The following is a 23,760-nucleotide window of genomic DNA, read 5'->3' as shown; positions in this document are numbered from 1 at the left end:
GCCAATTGACCTAATAAGTTGCAAATTGGTCCTCCAGCTGTTCCTTATATGTACATTTAACTTTTCCGGCCTCTTATTGCTACCTGTCCCAACTTTTTTGGAATGTGTAGCTCTCATGAAATCCAAAATGAGCCAATATTTGGCATGACATTTCAAAATGTCTCACTTTCAACATTTGATATGTTATCTATATTCTATTGTGAATAAAATATAAGTTTATGAGATTCGTAAATTATTGCATTCCTTTTTTATTCACAATTTGTACAGTGTCCCAACTTTTTTGGAATCGGGTTTGTATTTTAAATGAGTAGCTCATAATATAACACCTCCAGTTGTCACATGTCTACTCTCTCTTAAGATGCGACGAGGCTTTTTTCTCGCTAGTGTAAGATTACTGTTACTACAAATACTTGTAGCGTGCTTATCTTCTGTAGCAGAGCAGGATGACTCAGCTCTTCTGTCTCATGTGACGGTTATCATGCTGCTCTACAAAAGCTGAATGTGTTCTTTAATATTGATGACCCTCTATAACCAAATAATCACAAGGACAAATATTAAAAAGTCATTGTTCATTCTACATGTAATTGCCATATTTAGAGATGCACCATCACATCAATCAGCATTACCTAAAAAAAACTTTAAAAATAAAGAACAGGGTGTTCAAAATCAAAAGTACAAAACCTAAATATATACTGTATTTAAATACATCATGTATGACAAATTAAGAGAATACATAAGAGTTCAAGTCATTAGGTAAGGATTTTGAATGGTATTTACCCACAGACTCATCTCATATGCAGCAGTTTCTCACTAGAATACATTTGGTTTGCATTTCTCGCCATCACATTCTCCATTCATCTGTCATCTGTTTAATGAATTACAAAATAACTTCACTGTAATTACGTTCTGAGATCATATCCGAGGTTACTGTTTCGAATCCTACATAATTCTTTAGAAAGGCACATTCAACATTCCAGCAACAATGTTCATTTCTCAGTAGTTACTCTTGAATGTGTTTCTTACATCACATCTCTTGGCAGGAACACCGAGGCCACAAAAAGCCTCTGACACCTGATCTTACTGTCTTACTGGTTACATCAGATGGAAGACTTGCAAGTGAGGCCAATAACACCCATATCAATCTCTAATAAAAAATGTTTTGATTTTAAAAGGTCCAGGTGAATAGGAATGATCAGGCTGTTATCAAAGCAACGTAATCCTCTCTCTTTCAAAGATGAGATGTTGCCGGCTTCGTTGGCATGTGCAGTAGCAATACTAGTTACAAATTAAACCGTGAGCAAGTGGCTCACAAGGAACCCCTTAAGCAAACAGATGACATTTATTTCTAAAACAATAGGCAGCTCTTTCACCATCGCACCTTTGGCTAGAATGAGTCGTATGTAAACACAATGTAAGCATCTTGGTCACCAGATTGTGAGCAGCAATATGGCCTGAGGTTTTTTTTCATGACCATTAAAGCAGTGACGAGACATTTCAGTTGTGACTGTAAAGATTGTTTGTAGTATACATTATTAAAAAAAAAACAGTGAAGCTAAAGTAACACACTAAGAGACTGTAGTGTGACATTTTATACCGCAGTATTACAGGACCCTTAAAACTTCCTGTAATTGTTTCAAATAAATAATAATGAATGACACACAGAATGTAAAAGTTGTGTTTTTGGGCTTATGAGATTGGATGCTTAGCAGGAGTGCAATGCAAATGATACCCTTTATTTGTGACTGTTTGCATTCAGCAGTCTTTGGGTGGAATAGTCAAGTGGAGGATGTGCGCATGTGTCTCGAGGTGAGGTAGTATTCATGGTTCAAGGCTTGCTGTTTGCAGGACAGTCATCAATGTCTGCGTCTACTTCTACAAAGTCGATGGGGATGTCTTCGCTACCCTTTGAGGAGTCTCTGTGTGGTTTTTGGCCCTCACTGGTCCTCTTCTTCCAAAGGCAGAGACCAGTTTTGGCTGGACGCACCAGTCCAAGAAACAGTGTCCCTACTCCCATACCAGCTGCACAGGAGTAAAAGGCCGATCCATAATTCTTAGTCACATCTACCAGAAAACCTGAAAACAAAAGACAGAAGAGAATCTTACGTGTAAGATGCAAATATCAAATATAATTGTTTGCATGATAATTTGTGTTTTTTCACATGCACAATTTTACATAACACCTTAACTAATGCTTAACATATATGCAATAATAATGGTATTGTTTTTACCTCCAAGAGGTGGACCAGCCAATCCCGCAAAGCTCTGGATACAGACGTAGACTCCGACAGCCGATGGCATTCTCTGAATACCAATGACATCATCTTCAGCCAGCATGGGGATGTGACTGGATGCTACGGTACCCAGCAGAAAGCCGTAGAGACAGGAGCAGGTCATCAACCCCCAGAACTCAGTGACAAAGGTGAAGACGACCAGCACCGGACACAGCAGCAGCGTGCAAATCAGCAGGATGTAGATCTTGCGTATGGGCCTACGATTGAGAATCCAACCCATGGACAGACGACCTATAATCTCAGCCACGGCCATGGCCGAGAGCGTGTAGGTGGCGCTGTCTCGCGACAAGCCTCGGCTTATGCTGAGCTCTATCACATAGAGCTGTGGAGCGAAGAAGCCCAGGGTGGCAAACAGGCCGAAGAGTGCGTAACAGTTGAAGCTGGGGTCCCTGAGCACGGAGAAGTCCAACAGCTTGACCCCTGGTGCTTCTTCTTTGGGTAAATCTGGTTTCAGTGGAGTCAAAGCTGTCGGCTCTTCTTCGCTGGCTTCTCTCTCCTTGTTTTGCTTAAGCGCTGTTTTTTCTGCAGAGTCCTGCTCTGTTGATCCCTGGCCCTCGGAGAGATTCGTCTGAGAGGAGGAGACCGACTGGACCCCCGAGTCCACAGAGTTGACGGAGGTACGTGTGAATTCGTTCTCAAGGTCGTATTTGGAATCAGGTTCTTTCAGCGGCGATGCAGGACCCTCATTGGGTTGAATGATTATTGGCTTTAACAGAGCACCGCAGATGATGATTGAAGTCTGCAAAACCCCGATCACAACCAAGCAGTAGCGCCAGCCGATCTGCGCCTTCAGCGCATTCAAAGCTGTGGGTTCAAATGAAAACAAAGATCATTGGTTGTATTGCGTCAACATGTCAAGCTTTCTCTGATAAATAAGACTAGATCTGCCAAATAACATTTGAATAGATTTGACTTCCAAATACACTTGCTCGACTAATCTCCAGCTTTGAGTTTAAAGATTATTTGGATGCTGTCAATCATACCTGGAGCTAAAGCCAGCAAGGCGAAACATTCCCCTGTGGAGGCTATAGACGTGACGAGTGAGCGGCGCTTGCTGAAGTACTGCGAGAGGATGGTGACTGTAGGCAGGAAGGTAAGGCAGTAACCCAGGCCTGTAAATAAATAGGAAACAGGGAGATGACAGCCACTGGTCCCTTCAACACAAGGGGCTCAGGTCAGTCTGAGGGCCGGGCTCAAGCACGCCAAGAACCAGGCTGCTCTCTTCCATTGGACAAGCTGAAAGAAAACTGTATTTAAAAGAGAAAAAAGAAAAGACAAGGAGAAACAAAGATCGGCAGGGTTAGGATGCGTCGACTGACAGGGGGTTGGGGGGGGGGTGAGTGATGGGGAAAGCTAGCAGTGCATCTTGTGTGAAAAGCACTCACACTGTCAGGTTACTGTATGTGCTTCTGAAAAGTAAAAGGATCACGTGGTCAAACAGCAGACTGAAGCTCAAGCTTATATACGTCTGCCATTAGCAATGAAAATACTCCACCCAAGGAATAAGATAATACAGTTGTATAACCAACCTTAGAGTGTAAGAAAGGATTATTTAACACAATAAAGGGATTTGATTTACTAGATTTTCAGCAATGTTGATGCGTGGCCATTGTGGCCATTGTGTAAACGGTAAGAAAAGTTGCTTAAAGGGATACTTCACTCAAAAATGAAAATTCTGTCATCATTTACTCACCTTGGAGTTGTTCCAAATCTGAATACATTTCTTTGTTCTGATGAACACAGAGAAAGATATTTAGAAGAATGCTTATAACCAGACAGATTTTGTCCCCCACTGACTACCATAGTAGGAAAAAATACAATGTTAGTCAAAAGTGCCCCAGAACAGTTTGCTGTCCTACATTCTTCAAAATGTCTTCATTTGTGTTCAACAGAACAAAAAAATGATAAAGTATTTTTTCCTACTATGGGAGTCAATGGGGGGCAAGATCTGTTTGGCTTAAAAGCATTCTTCCAAAGATCCCTCTCTGCGTTCATCAAAACAAAGACATTTATATAGATTTGGAACAACTCGAAGGTGAGAAAATGATGACAGAATTTTCATTTTGAGGGTTAAGTATCCCAATTTAGGGATTGGCCTGATCAAACGGACACTAAAACTAACTAGCACTGCTTGAATTCCCTCTCTGTTTATTTGAAAAGAGTAGGCGAAAATGTCATGTGTACCAGAAAAAAGAATTATTTCAAAGAAAATAAATCATACAGTTGATGATGGAAACCATGATCATTGGTTCTTTATTGATATATCAGCCATTTTAATCAAAATGTTTGAGTATTAACTTTTACCAAACAAGAAATTGTTTCGAAATTTCCTTGGTTTTGACATTTCTTTCTTTTATGAAAGCATAATCAGCTTATGTAATGTGTCACGCCAGCCTGGGGAAAATGCTTTATTTACTTTAAATACCTGGAAAGCAATGCAATATTATTACTTGCATCATTAACTTACACGTTTCCAGACATGTCCAAACATATCACTTACATCAGCTCCAGCGTTGCCAAGTCTGCGGTTTTGCCGTGGTTTTAAACGGTTGCAGGGGGTTGTTTTTTATTTTGTGTGTTAAAGGTGGAAGGATTTTGTTTATGATCAATACTATACATTGATGATTTCAATTAGAACAATGAATGCAAACTAGGTATTTAATGTGCGTCACGTTTTGGGTTTTGGGCTAGTTTTGATTGGCCATTGCGCTCAGTTTGTTACCCAGATCTGGCAACCCTGATAAAATCACACATAAACACAATCAGTATGTACCTGCAACAATTCCCATGGTGATGTACATCTCAGTGATAGACTGGGTCAGAGCTGTTGTGATGGTACCCGTGGTAATCAGGAGCCCACCGAGCATGACAACCGGACGATAACCAAAGCGATTACTCATCACCGTGGAAAGGGGAGCTGTAGGGAAGACTTCTGCAGTCATAATCATAACACTAAAGAACAAGACTTCCTAATGTCACATAATGTAACAGCTATGTAGAGGTACAGCTTAAATTCAGTTACAAATATAGAGCAAGGGGATAGCTTTTTCTTGATCTAATGTGTGTGATGTATGTGTGTTTGATGAAACATTGAAGTTGTAGTCACTGAAGAATAAAACCTTCATTGATAATCATGGAGCAAACTTAAAAATAGGTCAGAATGGCTGGTAAAGGAAAAGTTGATTCATGGCATCAGCAGGGTTTGAAAATTGGAATATCCTGCTCTTCACCTTCAAAATAAAAATCCTGATGAACTGCTCATCAAGCTACATGACACCATATATGGTAAGGTATATATTATATACATATACTCTATATATATTATATATATATATATATATATATACACTTTTTAAAAACACCCAGTGTTTACCAAGGTGCTGTACAAGCATAATCAAGACAAAACATATAACACGTCTTGTAGCTTTCACCATAATGTAAACACCGTTACATTATGTAAACACTGTGGTATACCCATTGCTATCATATTGTGTCTTTAAGTGTCTCTCAAAGCTGAATTACCTGTAAACGCCATGACAAAGACACAGATGGAGACAGCCCATGACACTCTGCTGTTGGTTTCACCAAAACAGGTCATGAGGTCCTGAAGAAAGATCCCAAAAATCTTGATGATGCCGTAGGTGAAAACCTCCACGAAGAAAAAGGCGCCAGCCACCACCCATCCCCATCCACCATCCGGCACTTCTGCATACACATTGGGCCTTGTGCAGCCCTTTAGGGCAGAAATGAATCCTGTCATGGTTGACACTGAGGTTTCTATAAAGTGAAAAAGGCGGTTAAATGCAGATCAAATGTAATAACAGCTAATATGTCATAGATGTTCTGAGTTCAGTTTAAATTTGGACTTGGTACGGACACTTGTTAAATCTTATCTTCTCTGGTGGTTGTGGAAGATTCCCCCTTCCATGTAAAGTGCTTTGAGTACCCAGAAAAGCGCTATATAAATTTAACGAATTCATTATTATTATACTTATTTCTTAGAATATTGTAAAAGCCAGCAAATAAGGAAAACCCATCAGTGTTATGTCAAAATCTGTATTGTTTTGAATACATAATAGTAAACACGGACTCTTCTGTCTATAATGTTGGATTGGCATAAAGTACTTGTGTAATATATAGACGAGAACCGTATTGTTTTCGTTTATTTACAATAAACTGTTACATTATTACATTCAAATGTTAACTAGATGTAACCATATAAAAGTATATTATAAAACAATAAAATGTCAAATGCTTAAATATAAACTAAAATAAAATTGCCTAAATTGTTTTAACTATGATGACAAACTTGACATCGTTTAATTCGTGGACTTTGATCGAAGCACAAGTGTTTGTGAGTGAACAGCATAAATGTATCATTGCAGCTGGCCGCACTGCAGCAGGACCGCATGTTCTCGTGACGTTCAAACTCCAACATCTGAAGTTCACTGCACGGCTACGTCAAGGTCTCCACCGCGCCTTATATTACTGTACGATGAAAAAGCGAATAACACGGAAAGAGAATCATCGAATCACAAGTTATGTTCCACCCTGGAACGTTTTTGTCCGTTTTAAATAATCGCATTATATAAAACGCATTATTCAGTTGATCTTGACGAGATTCGGCGAGTACGGAAACGACGAGCGCCCCAAATCCTCCGTAACTTGTGAATACATTGAATTTAACTTACCGAACGTTAGAAACAGTTGACTCGTAAGCAATCGTCTTTACTGTAGGGCTAAGTAAAGAACATATCGTCTACAACTGGGTTCTTTTAGTTCAGTCTTTAGAAAAAGCCGGAGCCGGGAGAAAGAAACACTTTGATCAAATCAGCCGTTGCCTATCGTATAATTATGTCATCTAAAAACCGTGATAATTCGAAGAATAGCTAAATCTGACACTTCTCTGACTCTGTTTTATCAGACTGATATGAGGCTTCTCGTATTATATACCGGCTGGAGCCGGTATTCATGCGCGGGCGCGACAGCTACCTTCTGTTTAATATCGGAGTGCGCGCTCCCTTTAGTTAGCGCTTGCGCTTCAAGGATGCGCTCAAATCTCGCCTGTCTGTAAATACACCAAACAAAATCCACCAAATCTCCTACACCAGAACGTTATCAGTAGATATCGTTATATTCAGTTTACAACTTTGAATTGGGTCATTTGTAATAAGACCGTCACGTCAGTTGCCTTATGTGTATCATGAAAATACAAGTGTTAAAGAATAAGTGTACGTTACCAATAAATTGTTATTTTAATAAATAGCAAAGTGTACATTATATTTTGAGGAATATATGGATTATGTGACGAATGTGCCTACGGCATTATCAGAAGCGCGCAATAAGAGCACTGGGGAAGTGATGCACGTGCACGTGAAGCATGGCAGCCTGCCGGGTAAAACGAGCTCATTCCAGTTCTGTCTTCAGTATGAATCAGCTGATGACGAGTGCGTTTAAATAAACTTTTTTGCGACTATACTATACTATATGTAAAAATGATGTAGTCTATAAAAATCACACACCTTACATATGAATTAAAGAGAAAAAAAAGAGTTTTTATATTTTTGTGGTTACTTACCATTGTTCTCAATGAGCAATAAATGCCAGTACTGAGATCAGGCCCCTTTTTTCATTATTCGTCTTTCAGAAGTCAGTATTTAACTAACATGTATCCAAAAAAAGAGACAGGTTTAATCAACATAACAGTGCATTTTTTGTGTATTTATTTTTATTAATTTCTGTTAACGTAATTCCATAGGAACGAAGAATGAAATCTGATTAGTAACACCAACTCATTTCAAGTAGGCTAATTCAAGGTTAATACAAAATAAATTTGCAAACGCAAATGAAGGCAATCGCTTTCCTCAATTTTTATAAGGAAACAGAATTCATTGGGTTTTACAGTGTAGATATGCATTTATCATTCTAGATGGTTTAACAGAGAGACTGTCAGAGTCATTATTAAGCAACCAACTCACTTTAAAAAAAGCCTGTTTCACTGACCTATAGGTAAGATGTAGGAGAGTTGCACTGCATTGTACTCATAACAAAAGAAAGTACGACTTGTTTGATATTTTAACAGCGGCTGATTAGATAACCTGTAGAATCTAAGAAAATTAAGCCTTTTATTTATCTTACAAAGATAATAGGTCTGACTTATGTTGTACTTTTCTATTATTTTTTTTCTAATGAAAGTGCTGTCTCCGAGTTTGTTATTACTGAGCTATGTTTAATAATTATTAACATCATAAGATGTTGTTACACAATAACATTCTTTACACCAAGGGTTTGTATGATCATGCTGATCTCCGATGCCTGGCTAAATTATACTACTGTGTACTCTGTTACAGGGTTTTAAACCCTAACAAACAAGGTTACAGTGCAACATTGCCGTGTAGACTCCACATACTAAATTGCTGACCACCCGTCATTTTAACTTGAAAAGCACATCAAAATATATGAAGCTTGATTTTACAGTAATAGGTAGATTGATAATAGATTACTTAATGTTCTTGTGGGGAAATTTTGCAACTTTTTAGTTACTGTTTATGTGTTACAATTATAATTTTAGAAACTTTCGGGAATCACATGGTGTTTGTGTGACTTGCTTACATCTGCGAACACAAGGCATCGCTCCAAAAGTGTCCTTTTTTAGTAGAACATTGTTCAGTACCTTGGACAGCTCATTTACACACATCGGTCCATTTTTTCATATTCAAAATTTTCACATACAAACACTTGCAGCTTGGAGTGTTCAAAGCACAACAGCACATGTTCATTTCAGTGCTTTGAAAATGAAAACAAATGGGCTTCATTCAAGAATTCTAAACAGACCATGTCAAACCTTTCAAGTTTTTACCATCTCTGCATCACTGAAAGGCTGCAAATGTTAATTTCACCTTGACAACCTTTATTTACATCAAATAATCTGTCTTTGGTTACCACCATTAATCAGTACTTTGCAAGATAATACTGACCCACATTGCTATTCCGCCTCAGCTAACTGCATATATATCTTACTAAGCACATAACGGCATGTGTGGACTTTGATCACAGTGAAGAATCATTGCACATTGCTCTGAGAACATTTTGTTCCACTCTACACCTTTACATTGTCACTTTCATGTCATGGAGGAACAATTGTTACTGTGTTTTTGACTTTGGTTGGCAAATGACATTTTTTAAAGGTCAGGAAAAGCTGTTACTTATACATGTCAGCTCTCTTGGCCACTGTGATGTTTAACCTCAGATATCCAGTCTTATCATAGCACTTTTTCTTTATAAATGAGATGTTTTCGCTTTGTTATTTGAAGAGCAGATAATATCTCTACACGTTCAAATTAAAGTCAACCAATATATGAAATCTCTATTAAACTGGACTTTTTTAGTTCTGAAGTGACATCACAAGTGAGATAGCCCTGTGGGATTGGTTTGACTGCATTTCCATTGACTTTGAAAACAAATATCAGTGTGGCGCAACTAACCTTTGACAAAGTCACTCGAAATACATTTGTTGTGATACTGATACTCCATTACTGACAACCTTATTTGAAAAATATGTCTAATTTTGTATAGTGTAACAAATGATCCTTTCTAGCTAAGATGATCTCATATTTATATGGACACTTCCTAAATAATTGTATACTTTTATATACTGTTGTGACTTCATCTTAATTTACCTTTGCAACTTATACCTTATTTGTGTACAAACCTTCTCTTGAGCAACTGTCTTATATAAACTCTGTTTAAAATCAGGGTAATGACTTAAACTAAGGCACAGTTGATGATACAAGCTAAAAACTTGTTTAGATTACCTTCACCACACAATGTACTAGTTCTTTTTTATTAGATTTTGTCACCTGTTAGGCTGGCTGTTGATAGCTTCAAAACAATGGTATTTCTCAGTTCAGACAAACTTTAATTTTAATATAACTTTAAGGATAGAATCTTAAGCCAAAAAATATATCTACTAAACAAAGGCTTGCTTTCCTTTACAAAAAAGTTGATTTAAGCGTGGTAGTTTACTAGCTGTTACACTTAACATATATAAGGGTATACTTTTATGAAATATTAAGTGTGCCAGTTTAGTCCCAAGAAATTTTAAAGCACTGATATCAGTGTACTTACTACAAAAATAAACTTAAAATGTACTTGAAGTATACTTTTGTAAGCGTATTACAAGGTCAACTAGAACTTTAACTCTAAACTCTACTTTTGGTTATTTTGGTTCTGCAAAGTGTTAACTCCTTTCCAATATAACCTGATAAGAAGAAGACCACAGGAGACATGAGATGCTTTGCATAATTTCATTCCTAATATATTTCCTACATATTCATGTTTTTTTTTATCTTTTGGTCTTGAGCAATCCAGCAAAATACTCTGCACTCTTACAAGTAATATCATAGGCACATACATACAAAACATCCCGCTGTATTGTTCAGGATGGTAACATGTAAACATATTAAGTTTCAATACAGCAAAACAAATACTGTATATAAAAGTAATTCCTCTCGTCTCATGATTCATTATGATGGTGTTAAAATGTAAAAGGATAAAATGCTACAGTATTACGACTTGATACAATATGTCTTACGTAACTATAACAATATGTGGTTACATTTCAGTCATGCACCTTATTTATAACACACCCCTCAGGGGTTTGAGTGACAACGACCCAAATCCCTGATCAACTAAAATTAAGATATTAGCATTTTAACCGTTCCGTTAATAAATTAGCACCCTGAAGTGTTTTTTTATTATTGTTTTGTTACTCCTTGATCATGCACTGAGGATCCTCCTGTGACAGCTGTGGACTCCACCTGATCTCTAACCTTCTCATGGTCGTCTCCCTTTGCCTCTCCCAGATCCGTCACGGCACCAATTTATCTACCGGAAACCAGAACAGAACTTTATTGTTCCCTCAGACATGGGTGTGTTATAGACAGATACAGATCCTAACAGGACAATAATTGCGACTATAACATTTGTATTAGCGTCAATGATGAAGTTTAGAAAAACACACAATGTTTGCAATCTTAAGACATATAAAAAGAACAATGACATTGAGTATGCGTTACTCTAAACTGATATCTTATATAAAAGATATAATCCTTCCGAAGCCTGAGCTCTTTCATTTAAACAATAGTTTCTAGGTTATCCAAAAGCATACACAGAATAATTATGACTATAGTTGAAATCAAATTCTGCAGTCTCTAAACAATCTGTGAAGAGTTGGCTTGTTAGATAAAGACAAGCTCCACCAGAAGTAAGAAAGAACTTCACCAGATAACTCCTAATAAATTAATTTGAGACTTACTTAAACAGCGTCTACAATTTAAATGCTTTGTGTTGTGTGTGCATAGACAAAAATGTGTTTGACATCATGCCATTTACATCCAAATACATCTTATGTACCAATGATGTAAATTGCACCAAAGAGCTGAAATGAACAGCAACACATGCTGTACCACACAAATCACTTTGTCCAGTCTGTGCACAAACAAACAAATGAGTCACCTCACAGTCCTGTCCATGAATAAACATCCTGAAACACAAATTAGACTAAAACAGCTGGTTAGTGTCAGTAAATGTATTTTTCAGTCTATTAATTTTCAGTTTCAGATTAAATACTTGTGTATTATCATTACAGTCAACAATACATACTGCTGAATTACATACTAAATGTATTTATATATTTAAAAATAGTGTATTATCATTACAGTCAACAATACATACTGCTGAATTACAAACTAAATTTATTTATATATTTAAAAATAGTGTATTATGATTACAGTCAACAATACATACTGCTGAATTACATACTAAATTTATTTATATATTTAAGGAGTTTTGGGAGAGATTTTATAATTTATCTAAAAATGTATGATTCATAATAAAAGCTTATCATGTGGTTAAAACTCAACTGAAAGATGTGGTCCTGAAAAAAGTGTTTGGATATACTACTCTCCCAGACATAACAGGCTGGTTAGTTGGTTAAAGTGATTAAATCACACTTAGTTTGAGTGCTTGTAGACAGAGGGACAAAACAAGCCCATACACTGGAATGTAACACTGTGTAGTCTGGTGCTCGGACGTGGGGAGGTTAGCGAATGCTCACGGGAGGAAATTCATTTTCGTCATCCAGGCACACAGGCCCCACAGCAAACTCGTGTTCAGGAATCACCTCACCCTTTTTAGCTCCACCATCCTCTGAGTAACCTGTACCATACACAGCCGGGTCACATACTTTAAATGAGTTTGAGTAAATGACCATGTGTGTGTGTTTGTGGGTTAACTGATACCTGTGAGAGTGGCCGTGACGGGTCCAGAGGTGGGAATGGCCACAGTGGCAGCGTAAGACTGGCATGCTTGTGGTGCCTCTGAGATTTCAGATTCAGTGTCTTCGTGCTCCTTATCTGATCCAAACAACCTGGGGGTCAAAAAGTCACTCAGTGAGTTTTGTTATTTCTGACATCATCCTGTTTATAGATGAAATGTGTACATTTTCCCTTTCTTTAAATATTTTATCCTATACAAATGTTTCATTTCAAGAGTTTAAGGGTGAAGACCCACCTGTGCTTCTGCACCAAAGTGCACTCGCCCCCATCTTGAGGATCAATGTTATAGATGAATAGCTGCCCATCAGAGGAGGACACAAGCAATCGTGGAAGCTTCTGGATTCTGATTGGTCACAAAATACGCAAACCCTCAATAAGTTCTTGTTTCTCAGTCACTTAATAATAATCATATCAGATGTAAACTCACGTTGCCAGGGCACAGACATTCTTCTGACCGGCCATCTGGAGACGGACGGTTGCGAAGGCTCGGTCTTGACTCATCATGCCTGACACCTGTGCAGGGAGGTAGCTACTGGCTGCTGTGAACATCTTACCTACATATGTTGACCAAGTGGGAGTGTCCTCCTCCCCGCTATGAGAGACACATTGTACTAGTTAAAAGTTATCTTTCAGAAGAAAAAAAACGAAAAAAGGAAACACAATCTGGTAGTTATAAGAATATTTCCTATAGGGTACAGTACATGCACTATAATACTGTTTTGTCAAGTAACCTAAAAAATCCACATCGTCCTACATTAGGATAAACCTACAAAAGTCCTTTAATTGACTGCGAGTCATTTTAAAGGTCAAATTATGTCAAACGGTTTCTTAATATAACAACCGCCCATATTGAAACGTTGTGTGGGTTTGCACTACCTTGGGCTGTGCTGTTCAAGCTTGAAAATGTGCACCGTCTCTGTATTGCTTGAGGCACAGAGAAACTGAGCATCCGGGCTGAAGGAAAGGGAGCTGATGTTGACATACCTTTGGTGATACAGACACACAAAGGTCAAAAATGTACACGAAAACACTGCCACAGTTTACACAAATGTCTCCAGCTGGCCTTTTTCTCCTGTACGATCAAAAAAGAATCCCTGATGTGCTTCATACCTTTTCATGCCCCGCCGAAACTCAAACAAACGCAGACCCTCTGGAATAGAGAACACTCGTATCACAGTGCCCTGCCAGAGCAGAAATCCTTTAACTATGCAATTCAAATTTTCAGTGAATTTTTCAGTGAATTTTATTGACATGAACTAACATTAAGAAGGATTAATAAATGCTGAAAAACTAAATTGGTCATTGTTAGTTAATGTTAACTAATAGCATCTTATTGTAAAGTGTTACCAAAATCTTAATGATCATAAAAATAAGGTCTTATAAGAGAACAGAATCATTCAAATAATAGTACTAATAATCTTTCTTTTGAAAAAGTGAGATGTGATCTTGGGCCTTGGCGTAAATATGTGCCCGCTGTGTGGACTTTTGAAACTGATCAAATCTACACAAAGGACACATTCTTGACAGGTTTTGTGAGTCACATGACTTACGGGTCTACGCGTGTATGTTTCTATACACACAAGAGACATTTACCCTTTCAGAAGCACTGGCCAGTTTAGTGCCGGAAGCATTGAAGGTGATGGCAGCCAGTGGACTGTCATGAGCTGGAATCATTGTCACAGTGCTCTGAGACACCAACAACAAAGAAAAAGATTCATTTCGTGAGGCAGTGCAGAATGACGAGAAGTTAACATTTCAGGTCCAGCAAGTAAATCTGGACAAAATTGCCAAAAAACAGGAAAATTTTTGCTTTGCTGGTATTTTTACCAGATTGTTGGCGTCGTAGACAATAATTTCGCCGATGGCGTCACTGCCCGGGTATGCCAGGAAAGAGTTCGAATGGTTGATGGAGAGAGCACACAGACCTAGGAAAACACATGGGTGGGTTACAGATATGCATACTGTACTTTTAATAATACATCCACTATTTGTAAAAATAATAACTGTTGTCTTACCTGATGGGTTGGATGGTGTGTTGAGAAGGGTCTTAAGAAGTTTCATGTCCTTTATATTGTGGATATAAATGGACTCCTCCAGACAGACAACCAGTCTCTGCACAAAAAAAGACATATAACCTATTGAATAACTACAAATCACAAACACATTGCAGACTGAAACAATTAAAGAGCAAACACAAACAGGAGCTTTATAATTGATCATCTCCATGTGGTTTGCTGCAGCACAGCTGTGTTGTGTTTACCTGTCTGTTGAGGCGCACTGCGAGAATGTTGTTCGAGTAGCTGTAGTTGCAAATTTCTGTGCCCTTTTTGAAGTGGTAGACATTCATTCGACGTGGCATGGACTGACTCACCACCACCACCAGGCTGCTGGAGAAAAGCCTTTCCACGATATACACATCTGGAGTTTCTGCTGAAGGGCAGCAGAAAAAAAACACACGTTAACAGCAACAACACACAACACACAAGCTGCACGCTAATGCAAGCTTAGATACACTGGGGCATTGTAGCCATTTTAATGGCCTAATTTTGTATAAGGATGATCAACTGATTTTATTTGAAGGAGTAAACATGAAAATTGTTTCCCTATTTACTCATGCAACTGAATAAAGAATTTCCCATACATCTGGGATGGCATGACGGTTATGATGTGATTAATTATGAGATCATTTGTGAGTAAATGTGGGTCAATTATTTTTTTAATTACATAACGACTTAAAGGGATAGTTCAACCCAAGAATTCTTTCATCATTTTGTCATTCTTATGTCATACCAAACCTGCATGACCTTCTTTGTCCTGCAGAACAGAAAAGGCAATATTTAGAAGAATGTTACTGACTTCCATTGTATAGACAAAAAAACACTGAGACATTTTTCAAAATACCTTTTTCTGTGTTCTGCAGGACAAAGAAGGTGTGTTCCACAGAGGAAAGAACTATATTGCTGCTGTCCTTTTGCAACCTTGTATCTCCATATTTAGTGATTTAAATTTTTGGACAAAAAGTTGTATTATTAGTCACCCTTCACGATTCTCACTGGTTTTTGCATATATCTAACAATAAATAGTATGGGAAAGTGATTGTTGTCAACTTTTACAACACAGTATTTAATCATTTAAAGAGTGCAGTGTTTTTAAAATTTTCTGAAAAACAGCAAATTTGAACATCTGAGGTTTCGGAAGGACAGCGACGATATACAGGTTTTGAACAACACGAGGGTGAATAAATTATGACAATTTTTATTTTGGGGTAAAATATCCCTTTAAATTCTTCACAAACTATCTTCAAATGGTCTTTGCAGTACAAATTACTGCCAATTTACATATTTGAACATACAGGTTTCAACTGGGTTGTTGCACCGTATATTCTAACCATAACATTAGCATTCATCTACAGTATATATCTTTAGGTCTTTGAATCACTCTGTTGTGAACTGCACACACACAAGGCGTTGCCACAGTGTAAATGAATCAGCAGGCTATTTTGACCTCAACAAAACAGGCACAACAACTTCAGGGTCATTTGGGACAGTTTATCATAACATAGATTCTGACACCACAACCATGGGCCATAAACTTGTTTTGAGAAAGTAATTTTTTTAATATTCTAATTTTCTTCTCCATAAAGGACGTACAAATACCAAGGGAATGAGATGCCATTTTATATTTATTTGTTGTGTGACTCAGGAAATTTGTAAGTGCTACACCCTATGATGACTACATTATTTAGCACTATCATCAAATCTAACGCAAGTAAATTATGGATTACCTCAGGGATCGGTTTTAGGACCCTTGCTATTCTCCATATACATGCTGCCCCTTGGAAACATTATTAGAAAACATGGAATTAGCTTCCACTGTTATGCAGATGATACTCAGCTTTATATTTCATCAAGACCAGATGATTCCTTCCATCTATCCAAATTGGCAGAGTGCATCGACGATATAAAGCATTGGATGACCTGTAATTTCCTTCTTTTAAATTCTAATAAAACAGAAATATTACTTATCGGACCAAAGACACGTGAGCATAATATTTTGGATTATTACCTGCAAATTGAAGGCTGCACTGTTACTCCAACAAATACAGTTAAAGACCTTTGCGTTATATTAGACAGTAACCTGTCATTTAAAAATCACATCTCAAATGTCACAAAAACAGCCTTCTTCCACCTTAGACATGTTGCCAAATTGCGAAATATTTTATGTGTGGCTAACGCAGAGAAGCTTATTCATGCATTTGTGACCTCAAGACTTGACTACTGTAATGCACTGCTTAGTGGTTGTCCTTCAGCATCAATAAACAAACTACAGTTAGTTCAGAATACAGCTACCAGAGTTCTAACCAGGTCCACATAACCCCAATGTTATCAACCCTTCACTGGTTACCCATTAAGTATCGTATTGACTTTAAAGTTCTTTTAATTACTTATAAAGCCTTAAACGGTTTAGCCCCTACCTACATAACAGAGCTTCTACCACACTACAACCCATCACGCTCTCTAAGATCTCAAAACTCCAGACTTTTGATAACACCTAGAATAACTAAATCTACCAAAGGGGGTAGAGCTTTCTCATACGTATCACCTAAACTTTGGAATAGCCTCCCCGATACTATTCGAGGGTCAGACACACTCTCCCAATTTAAATCTAGATTAAAGACACATCTTTACAGCCAAGCATTCACTAACACATAGCTAATGAACAGCAGCTACGCTAATTATTCTCTTTCTGCCCTCGCCTCGGGATGCCCATCCCGAGGTAGGGAGAGATTCCGCCAGGCCCAGATGAACGTCATATGCCCATCCACAACTAGAGATTACGCCAGCTACATCGGAAAATCCCGTGCCATCCTCCTGCGAGAGCCTGCGGACTGACTGACCATCCAGCTCCATCCAAGGCAATTCCATCACCACCCAAGAAAAAGGCGACCATCTGGCCGGCCCAGCTCAGACAATTCCATCCCCAACCGAGAGCAAAGACGGACTACCTGTCACATAAATGCTAAATTTACAATACTTGGTATTTAATGCTAAACTTACATCACACGACAGCAGTTTGAAGTTATGGCTGCACTCAGTGACTTTGATTGGAGGTAGCTGGGTGGGTGTTGTAGGGAGTGGGGGGGCTTGTTGGTTGTGGTTCGGGGCGTTCATTTGTTGGGACTGTGTGGTCTGGTCTGGTTGGTCTTGTTTTGTGGTCGATGTCGGACAACAGAGGAATAAAGTTAATTATGCCATTACTACTTTCCCTGGTTGTTCCTCTGTTGTCTGTTGTTGATCGCGGAATGGGACCGGGTTGGACCTGCACGGTTTCGGCGGGTGGGGCTTCCTGGGTCGCGGCTCGTGGGCTCTCCCTGTTCTTCGTGGACGTTGCTCGGTGGCTTTGGTCGGGGTCACTGAGTGCAGCTATGACACGTCAGAGGAGATCTGGCCCTCCCGGCTGAGCCTGGTTTCTCCCGAGGTTTTTTTTTCTCCATTATTCATCATTGGAGTTTGGGTTCCTCGCCACAGCAGAGCAGTGCAGTGTTGGCTTGCTCACCGGGAGACTGCATTTATTTATTCATTTATTTATTAGATATTATTTATTATAATGACTTGCTTGGTCTATAAACACCATGCACTGTGCTGTGTTTTACCTTTCTGTGTTTTTCTTATTTGCTCCTGTAAAGCTGCTTTGGAACAATGCACATTGTGAAAAGCGCTATATAAATAAAATTGAATTGAATTGAATTGAACAAGTCTATACTGTAGTTTAAGCAACTTCGATTTGTTTGCGATTGATCATTGAAATGGTTTCGGAACATAAATCGTTGCTATCTAAAATACCAAGTTTAACCATGCTTTGAACGACCAATTGCTCAGCTTAAACATAATAGTGTAGTGCTGTAGTGAAACAGGCTTGTAAATCTTCTCTATAGTGCAATAATAGATAAGTACACCTGTCAGAAAATTTAAACATTTGAATTTGAACTTGACATTATATTAGCCATTGTATTTGTATATTATTTAATATACATACATCATATATTATATAATACATTATATATATACATACAAATATACATACATATATATATACATAATACATATATATAATACATACATATATATACATACATATATATATACATAATACATATATATACATAATACATATATATATACATACAATATATATACACACATTAATAATATAATATATATATATATATATACAGGTGCTGGTCATATAATTAGAATATCATCAAAAAGTTGATTTATTTCACTAATTCCATTCAAAAAGTGAAACTTGTATATTATATTCATTCATTACACACAGACTGATATATTTCAAATGTTTATTTCTTTTAATTTGATGATTATAACTGACAACTAATGAAAATCCCAAATTCAGTATCTCAGAAAATTAGAATATTACTTAAGACCAATACAAAGAAAGGATTTTTAGAAATCTTGGCCAACTGAAAAGTATGAACATGAAAAGTATGAGCATGTACAGCACTCAATACTTAGTTGGGGCTCCTTTTGCCTGAATTACTGCAGCAATGCGGCGTGGCATGGAGTCGATCAGTCTGTGGCACTGCTCAGGTGTTATGAGAGCCCAGGTTGCTCTGATAGTGGCCTTCAGCTCTTCTGCATTGTTGGGTCTGGCATATCGCATCTTCCTCTTCACAATACTCCTGCTGCTGACCAACTTTATGGAGATGCAGATTTCATTTTCCAACAGGACTTGGCACCTGCACACAGTGCCAAAGCTACCAGTACCTGGTTTAAGGACCATGGTATCCCTGTTCTTAATTGGCCAGCAAACTCGCCTGACCTTAACCCCATAGAAAATCTATGGGGTATTGTGAAGAGGAAGATGCGATATGCCAGACCCAACAATGCAGAAGAGCTGAAGGCCACTATCAGAGCAACCTGGGCTCTCATAACACCTGAGCAGTGCCACAGACTGATCCACTCCATGCCACGCCGCATTGCTGCAGTAATTCAGGCAAAAGGAGCCCCAACTAAGTATTGAGTGCTGTACATGCTCATACTTTTCATGTTCATACTTTTCAGTTGGCCAAGATTTCTAAAAATCCTTTCTTTGTATTGGTCTTAAGTAATATTCTAATTTTCTGAGATACTGAATTTGGGATTTTCATTAGTTGTCAGTTATAATCATCAAATTAAAAGAAATAAACATTTGAAATATATCAGTCTGTGTGTAATGAATGAATATAATATACAAGTTTCACTTTTTGAATGGAATTAGTGAAATAAATCAACTTTTTGATGATATTCTAATTATATGACCAGCACCTGTATATACATATATATATGAGATTGTTTTTTTTTTGTCTGTGGATATTATTTTGTTTGTATTCCTTGGATGTTCCCCATTTCTACCTGAGCACTTGTTAGTTTGCCTGGACTCATTAAAATTCACGTATTCCTCAGTTTCCTGTGTGGCATCGTTCCTCATCTGTGAGAATGTTACAGTATGATGAGATTCATCTTTTTACATCAAGGACAATCAAAAGACTCATACACAACTATTGCAATAGATAGAAACATTCAGTGATGCTCATGAAGTCAACACAATTCATTTAAAGTCAGGTGTGTGTAAACCTCCGAAAATGACAACTGGTAAAATTGTTTTTGTTTTGTTTATACATGTTAATTTTTCATTTAGTAATGTCCTACAGAAGATATAAAAATACATGTTTCTCAGGAAATTAAATATAAAACATTTACACCAAAACCATTTTCAGAGGTTTACACCCACCTGACTTTAAAGAGTACATTCCTCAATATTTTTAAGGGCTTATTTTGGTTTGTGGAGTGTCCGACAACAAGTTTATGTACATACATGATGTAAAAATACTATTATTTCGTAATAATAAGCAGTTTTTATTACCTTACTTCTTGACTGACTCTCAAATGATTCGTTCCGCGATTCATCTGTGTAATCTCCGCCTTTCCGCCAGCGTAGTCTGATCTGATTGGGCAGATAGTGTAGTCTGCTGTGATTGGTCAGATGGTCTAGTCTGCTGTGATTGGTCAAATGGTCTAGTCTGCTGTGATTGGTCAAATGGTCTAGTCTGCTGTGATTGGTCAAATGGTCTAGTCTGCTGTGATTGGTCAAACGCGTTCAGCATGTGTCGCAAATGGACCGCCTATCATTACTGCTGTATTACTTTTTGCAGGTGGTTGGATATTAACAGTGTATAGAGAGAGATGGCGTTGATTTTACCTTACCAGTTCGAGCCCGAGTCTGACGAATCATTCTTTAATCCTTATACAGATGCCAGTAAGAAAAAGGACTGTTTTAGACACTTCTCTTGTAACAGTTAGTTATCACAGCATACAGTGTACGGTGTTCGTATCTTCAGATGTTATTATAACTATAGTACACCACGCAGTTCTTGAAATAAAGACTTTGTGAGTTAATATGGTTGAACACTTACATTAGCGCAACGAGTTTATAGCTAACGTTAGGTAAACAAACAGTAACAACCCCAAAAATAACGGTAACGTTAGCTAAACACAGACATGAGATAACGTCACACAAATTTAATTTTAAGTAAAGACAAAAATAAAGAGTCACACTTACAGGTTGTGATTCGGTGGAGCTTACAGGTCCAAATAAAGTTGGTATTGCAACATCTTTTAAGGAAAGACGTTTAATGTATCCTGCAGTAAAGGCGCCAAGATTGATGAAGCAATCTTCGGTAAAATGACGCGCGCAAAGTAAAACGTTCGGTTTATACTCCTTTGGTGTCGTTTGAAAAATAAATAGTAACCATTTTTCCTCAGAAGTTCTTCCTTTGGTGGTGAAAATAAGACTGACTTAGTTTCACTACATAGAACACAGCTTCTCTTAGACATGATGCACACGTCACGAACGAGCTGGTACAGTGTTTGGGGAGGAGAGAGTTAAGTTTTCGCAGTCAGTCCTAGGCGGGGATTTTTTCTAGTGACGTAGATACATTGTGGTTAAAGATTCGGACAGGTCATGACTTGTTCGCGTGATTCAGAGTCGATTACCTTTTTTATAAGCTAATAACTTTGTTATTCGTTCACCTTCGGATTTACAACTTGGCAGATTGCTTACATTCAAACACGGCAAAATTAAACACTTCATGAAATGTATTTTTTATGATCTCGAGGAATGTACTCTTTAAATGAATTGTGTTGACTTCATGAGCATCACTGAATGTTTCTATCTATTGCAATAGTTGTGTATGAGTCTTTTGATTGTCCTCAATGTAAAAAGATGAATCTCAACATCATACAGTTACTGCTGGACATGAGTCAAATATCCAGAAATGCTGAAAAAGTAAAGATTCTGGAGGACCTGTATAATTTCTGAACATCAATGGACAGTTAAATGACTCATGACAAGCAAGAAACCCTTAAACAACTATAACAAAACATAAGAACTGTAATTGATTGTTCAGGCAACATCATACAGTATTAAGAATCAGGGGGGTGTAAAGTTTTGCGCTGGGCTATTTTTAGAAATGTGTTTATTATTCTTTCCTGAAATAACTTGCTCAGGGCAGGACTAAATAAAAAATCAAAATTCCTCTTTTCCCCAAATTTTCAGCTTTTTCCAGATTCTACAGGGTGTGTAAACCTTTGAGCAGCACTGCTGAAAATTTGGGGAAAATTCACTTAACTTTAGGATCCGTTTTTAAGGAAAGACCCACATCTGTTTTCCAAGCTTCTCATTCTTCAACACAGCTCTTCATGTCAGATCATGCACTGAGCATGTATCGTCCTACGTTAAATGGAGAACATTCGCTTGTCCCCACTGGCCACTTCCTAAACATATCTTGTCGAATAAAGTTTTAAAGAGACCAATAACATAACCGCAAAGAACAAAATTCAGATTCTTCTAAAACAAAGTCTCAGTTGTCTAAAAAGACCCAGCTGACTTTAATAAGTCACCTGACTATTGGTATCACGTTTTGTGCTTGATTTGCACTTCTTGACTATCAGACATGCCTCTAAGTGAAGAAAACAGTGTGATCAAGCACAGAAAAGAACACGGGAGTGGGTCATCCTGTCATAAGACTGATCAACAAGTTCACACAGTCCTGCAAAGACAGGTTGCGAGTAAAACAGTAAAAAAGAAAGAGCCAAGGCAAATATTCCTTCACAGTCTCTATCAATTTTGAGACACTTACTAAGTTGTTGTATATCTTTGCTTGTTGAGCTTTTTGGTGTTTTTTAAATTCCAATTTGAATTTGCTTAGAAAAACATCGTAAAACAGTACTGACACAGCATTCTAACGTGCTTTACCTGGGCTCTATCATTTCCCACTTACCCTATACCTAAACTGTTATAACACCGTACGGTATATGTTGTATAACTTAAAGAGTGTATTTTTATTAACTTGTACAAATCAAAACACAACAAACACTGAACAATTTTTTAAAAAGGAGACATTGCATGTAAAGGTTTAGCGCGGTCAGTAGCATCTTAAAAATATCCGACTTAGAAGATGACGCAAGACTGATAAGCAGATGTGCAGCGCTTACGTGGAGTCTTGATTGAAGGAGGCGCAGCACAACCCCGGGCCGCCAGGACCGTCGGCTCCCTCTTCGGTCTCCATCCCAATTCCCAACGACCTCCTTCCCTCCCTCCGCCCTGGATCGGAGGCCTGGGATCGGTTGGACCTCTCGGAAAGATGGTGGCAAACCGAAGACCTACCTAAGAAAAATTGGATCGTCCGAACACAGAGGAGGGCAAATACACTCCGGCACTTAAATTATCCCTTTATGTCACATAAATGGATTGAAACGCAAGGTTTGTACGTTTACGACTTCAAGCGGAGCAAAGAGATGTAGAGCAAAACAAAACCAGCTGATAGTCGTTGCGTCACATCAACACAACGCACTAGTGGTTGAAGGAAAAGTGCCGTGTTGTCGTCCGGCAGAGCGCTGATTGGTCGATAGAACGAAGATGAACGCTGGTTGGCTCTTAGTGTGGAGGTGAGCAAAAAAGGGGTGTGGTCAAAATGTTGCTGTTTTATACAGAAAAATGTCCTTGTCAGTAACGTTAGCTGCAAAATATAGGCCTATGACAGACTTACTGACAGCTTTTTTCCCCTGCACGTCATT

The 23,760-nt window shown here is 38.0% G+C and overlaps 2 protein-coding genes across 2 annotated transcripts; both read right to left on the bottom strand.

Annotated features, from left to right (window-relative positions):
* Positions 1–668: 668 nt before the first annotated feature.
* slc16a6b (solute carrier family 16 member 6b) lies at positions 669–7,752 on the bottom strand. The gene is made up of 6 exons (XM_057346919.1): positions 6,983–7,752; positions 5,814–6,068; positions 5,065–5,208; positions 3,275–3,403; positions 2,229–3,095; positions 669–2,073 (listed from the first exon to the last, which is right to left on the bottom strand). Exons 2-6 carry the CDS (start codon positions 6,049–6,051, stop codon positions 1,826–1,828), a joined length of 1,626 nt encoding a protein of 541 aa, XP_057202902.1. The 5' UTR covers positions 6,052–6,068; positions 6,983–7,752; the 3' UTR covers positions 669–1,825.
* A 2,435-nt stretch (positions 7,753–10,187) lies between these two features.
* Positions 10,188–23,717, bottom strand: wipi1 (WD repeat domain, phosphoinositide interacting 1). The gene is made up of 12 exons (XM_057347066.1): positions 23,179–23,717; positions 14,889–15,058; positions 14,644–14,740; positions 14,456–14,553; positions 14,222–14,314; positions 13,739–13,809; positions 13,505–13,612; positions 13,056–13,220; positions 12,864–12,971; positions 12,593–12,720; positions 12,409–12,509; positions 10,188–11,177 (listed from the first exon to the last, which is right to left on the bottom strand). The coding sequence occupies exons 2-12, from the start codon at positions 14,985–14,987 to the stop codon at positions 11,127–11,129; spliced, it is 1,119 nt and encodes a 372-aa protein (XP_057203049.1). The 5' UTR covers positions 14,988–15,058; positions 23,179–23,717; the 3' UTR covers positions 10,188–11,126.
* Between the last annotated feature and the right edge of the window lie 43 nt (positions 23,718–23,760).

Source organism: Triplophysa rosa, linkage group LG11, assembly GCF_024868665.1.
Source record: "Triplophysa rosa linkage group LG11, Trosa_1v2, whole genome shotgun sequence".
NCBI classification, from domain to species: Eukaryota; Metazoa; Chordata; class Actinopteri; order Cypriniformes; family Nemacheilidae; genus Triplophysa; species Triplophysa rosa.
Note: the sequence above shows the minus strand (reverse complement) of the source record. Positions and strands in the feature narration are given on the sequence as shown.

Coding starts and splice junctions, on each gene's coding strand:
- slc16a6b (XM_057346919.1), bottom strand. CDS start 6,051: ATGACAGGATTCATTTCTGCCCTAAAGGGCTGCACAAGGCCCAATGTG. Junction 3,404..5,064: donor CACCATGGGAATTGTTGCAG/GTACATACTGAT, acceptor ATTTATTTACAG/GCCTGGGTTACTGCCTTACC. Junction 3,096..3,274: donor CTTGCTGGCTTTAGCTCCAG/GTATGATTGACA, acceptor TTGAACCCACAG/CTTTGAATGCGCTGAAGGCG.
- wipi1 (XM_057347066.1), bottom strand. CDS start 14,987: ATGCCACGTCGAATGAATGTCTACCACTTCAAAAAGGGCACAGAAATT. Junction 14,315..14,455: donor TCTACGACGCCAACAATCTG/GTAAAAATACCA, acceptor TTGGTGTCTCAG/AGCACTGTGACAATGATTCC. Junction 12,510..12,592: donor CGTCACGGCCACTCTCACAG/GTATCAGTTAAC, acceptor TGTATGGTACAG/GTTACTCAGAGGATGGTGGA.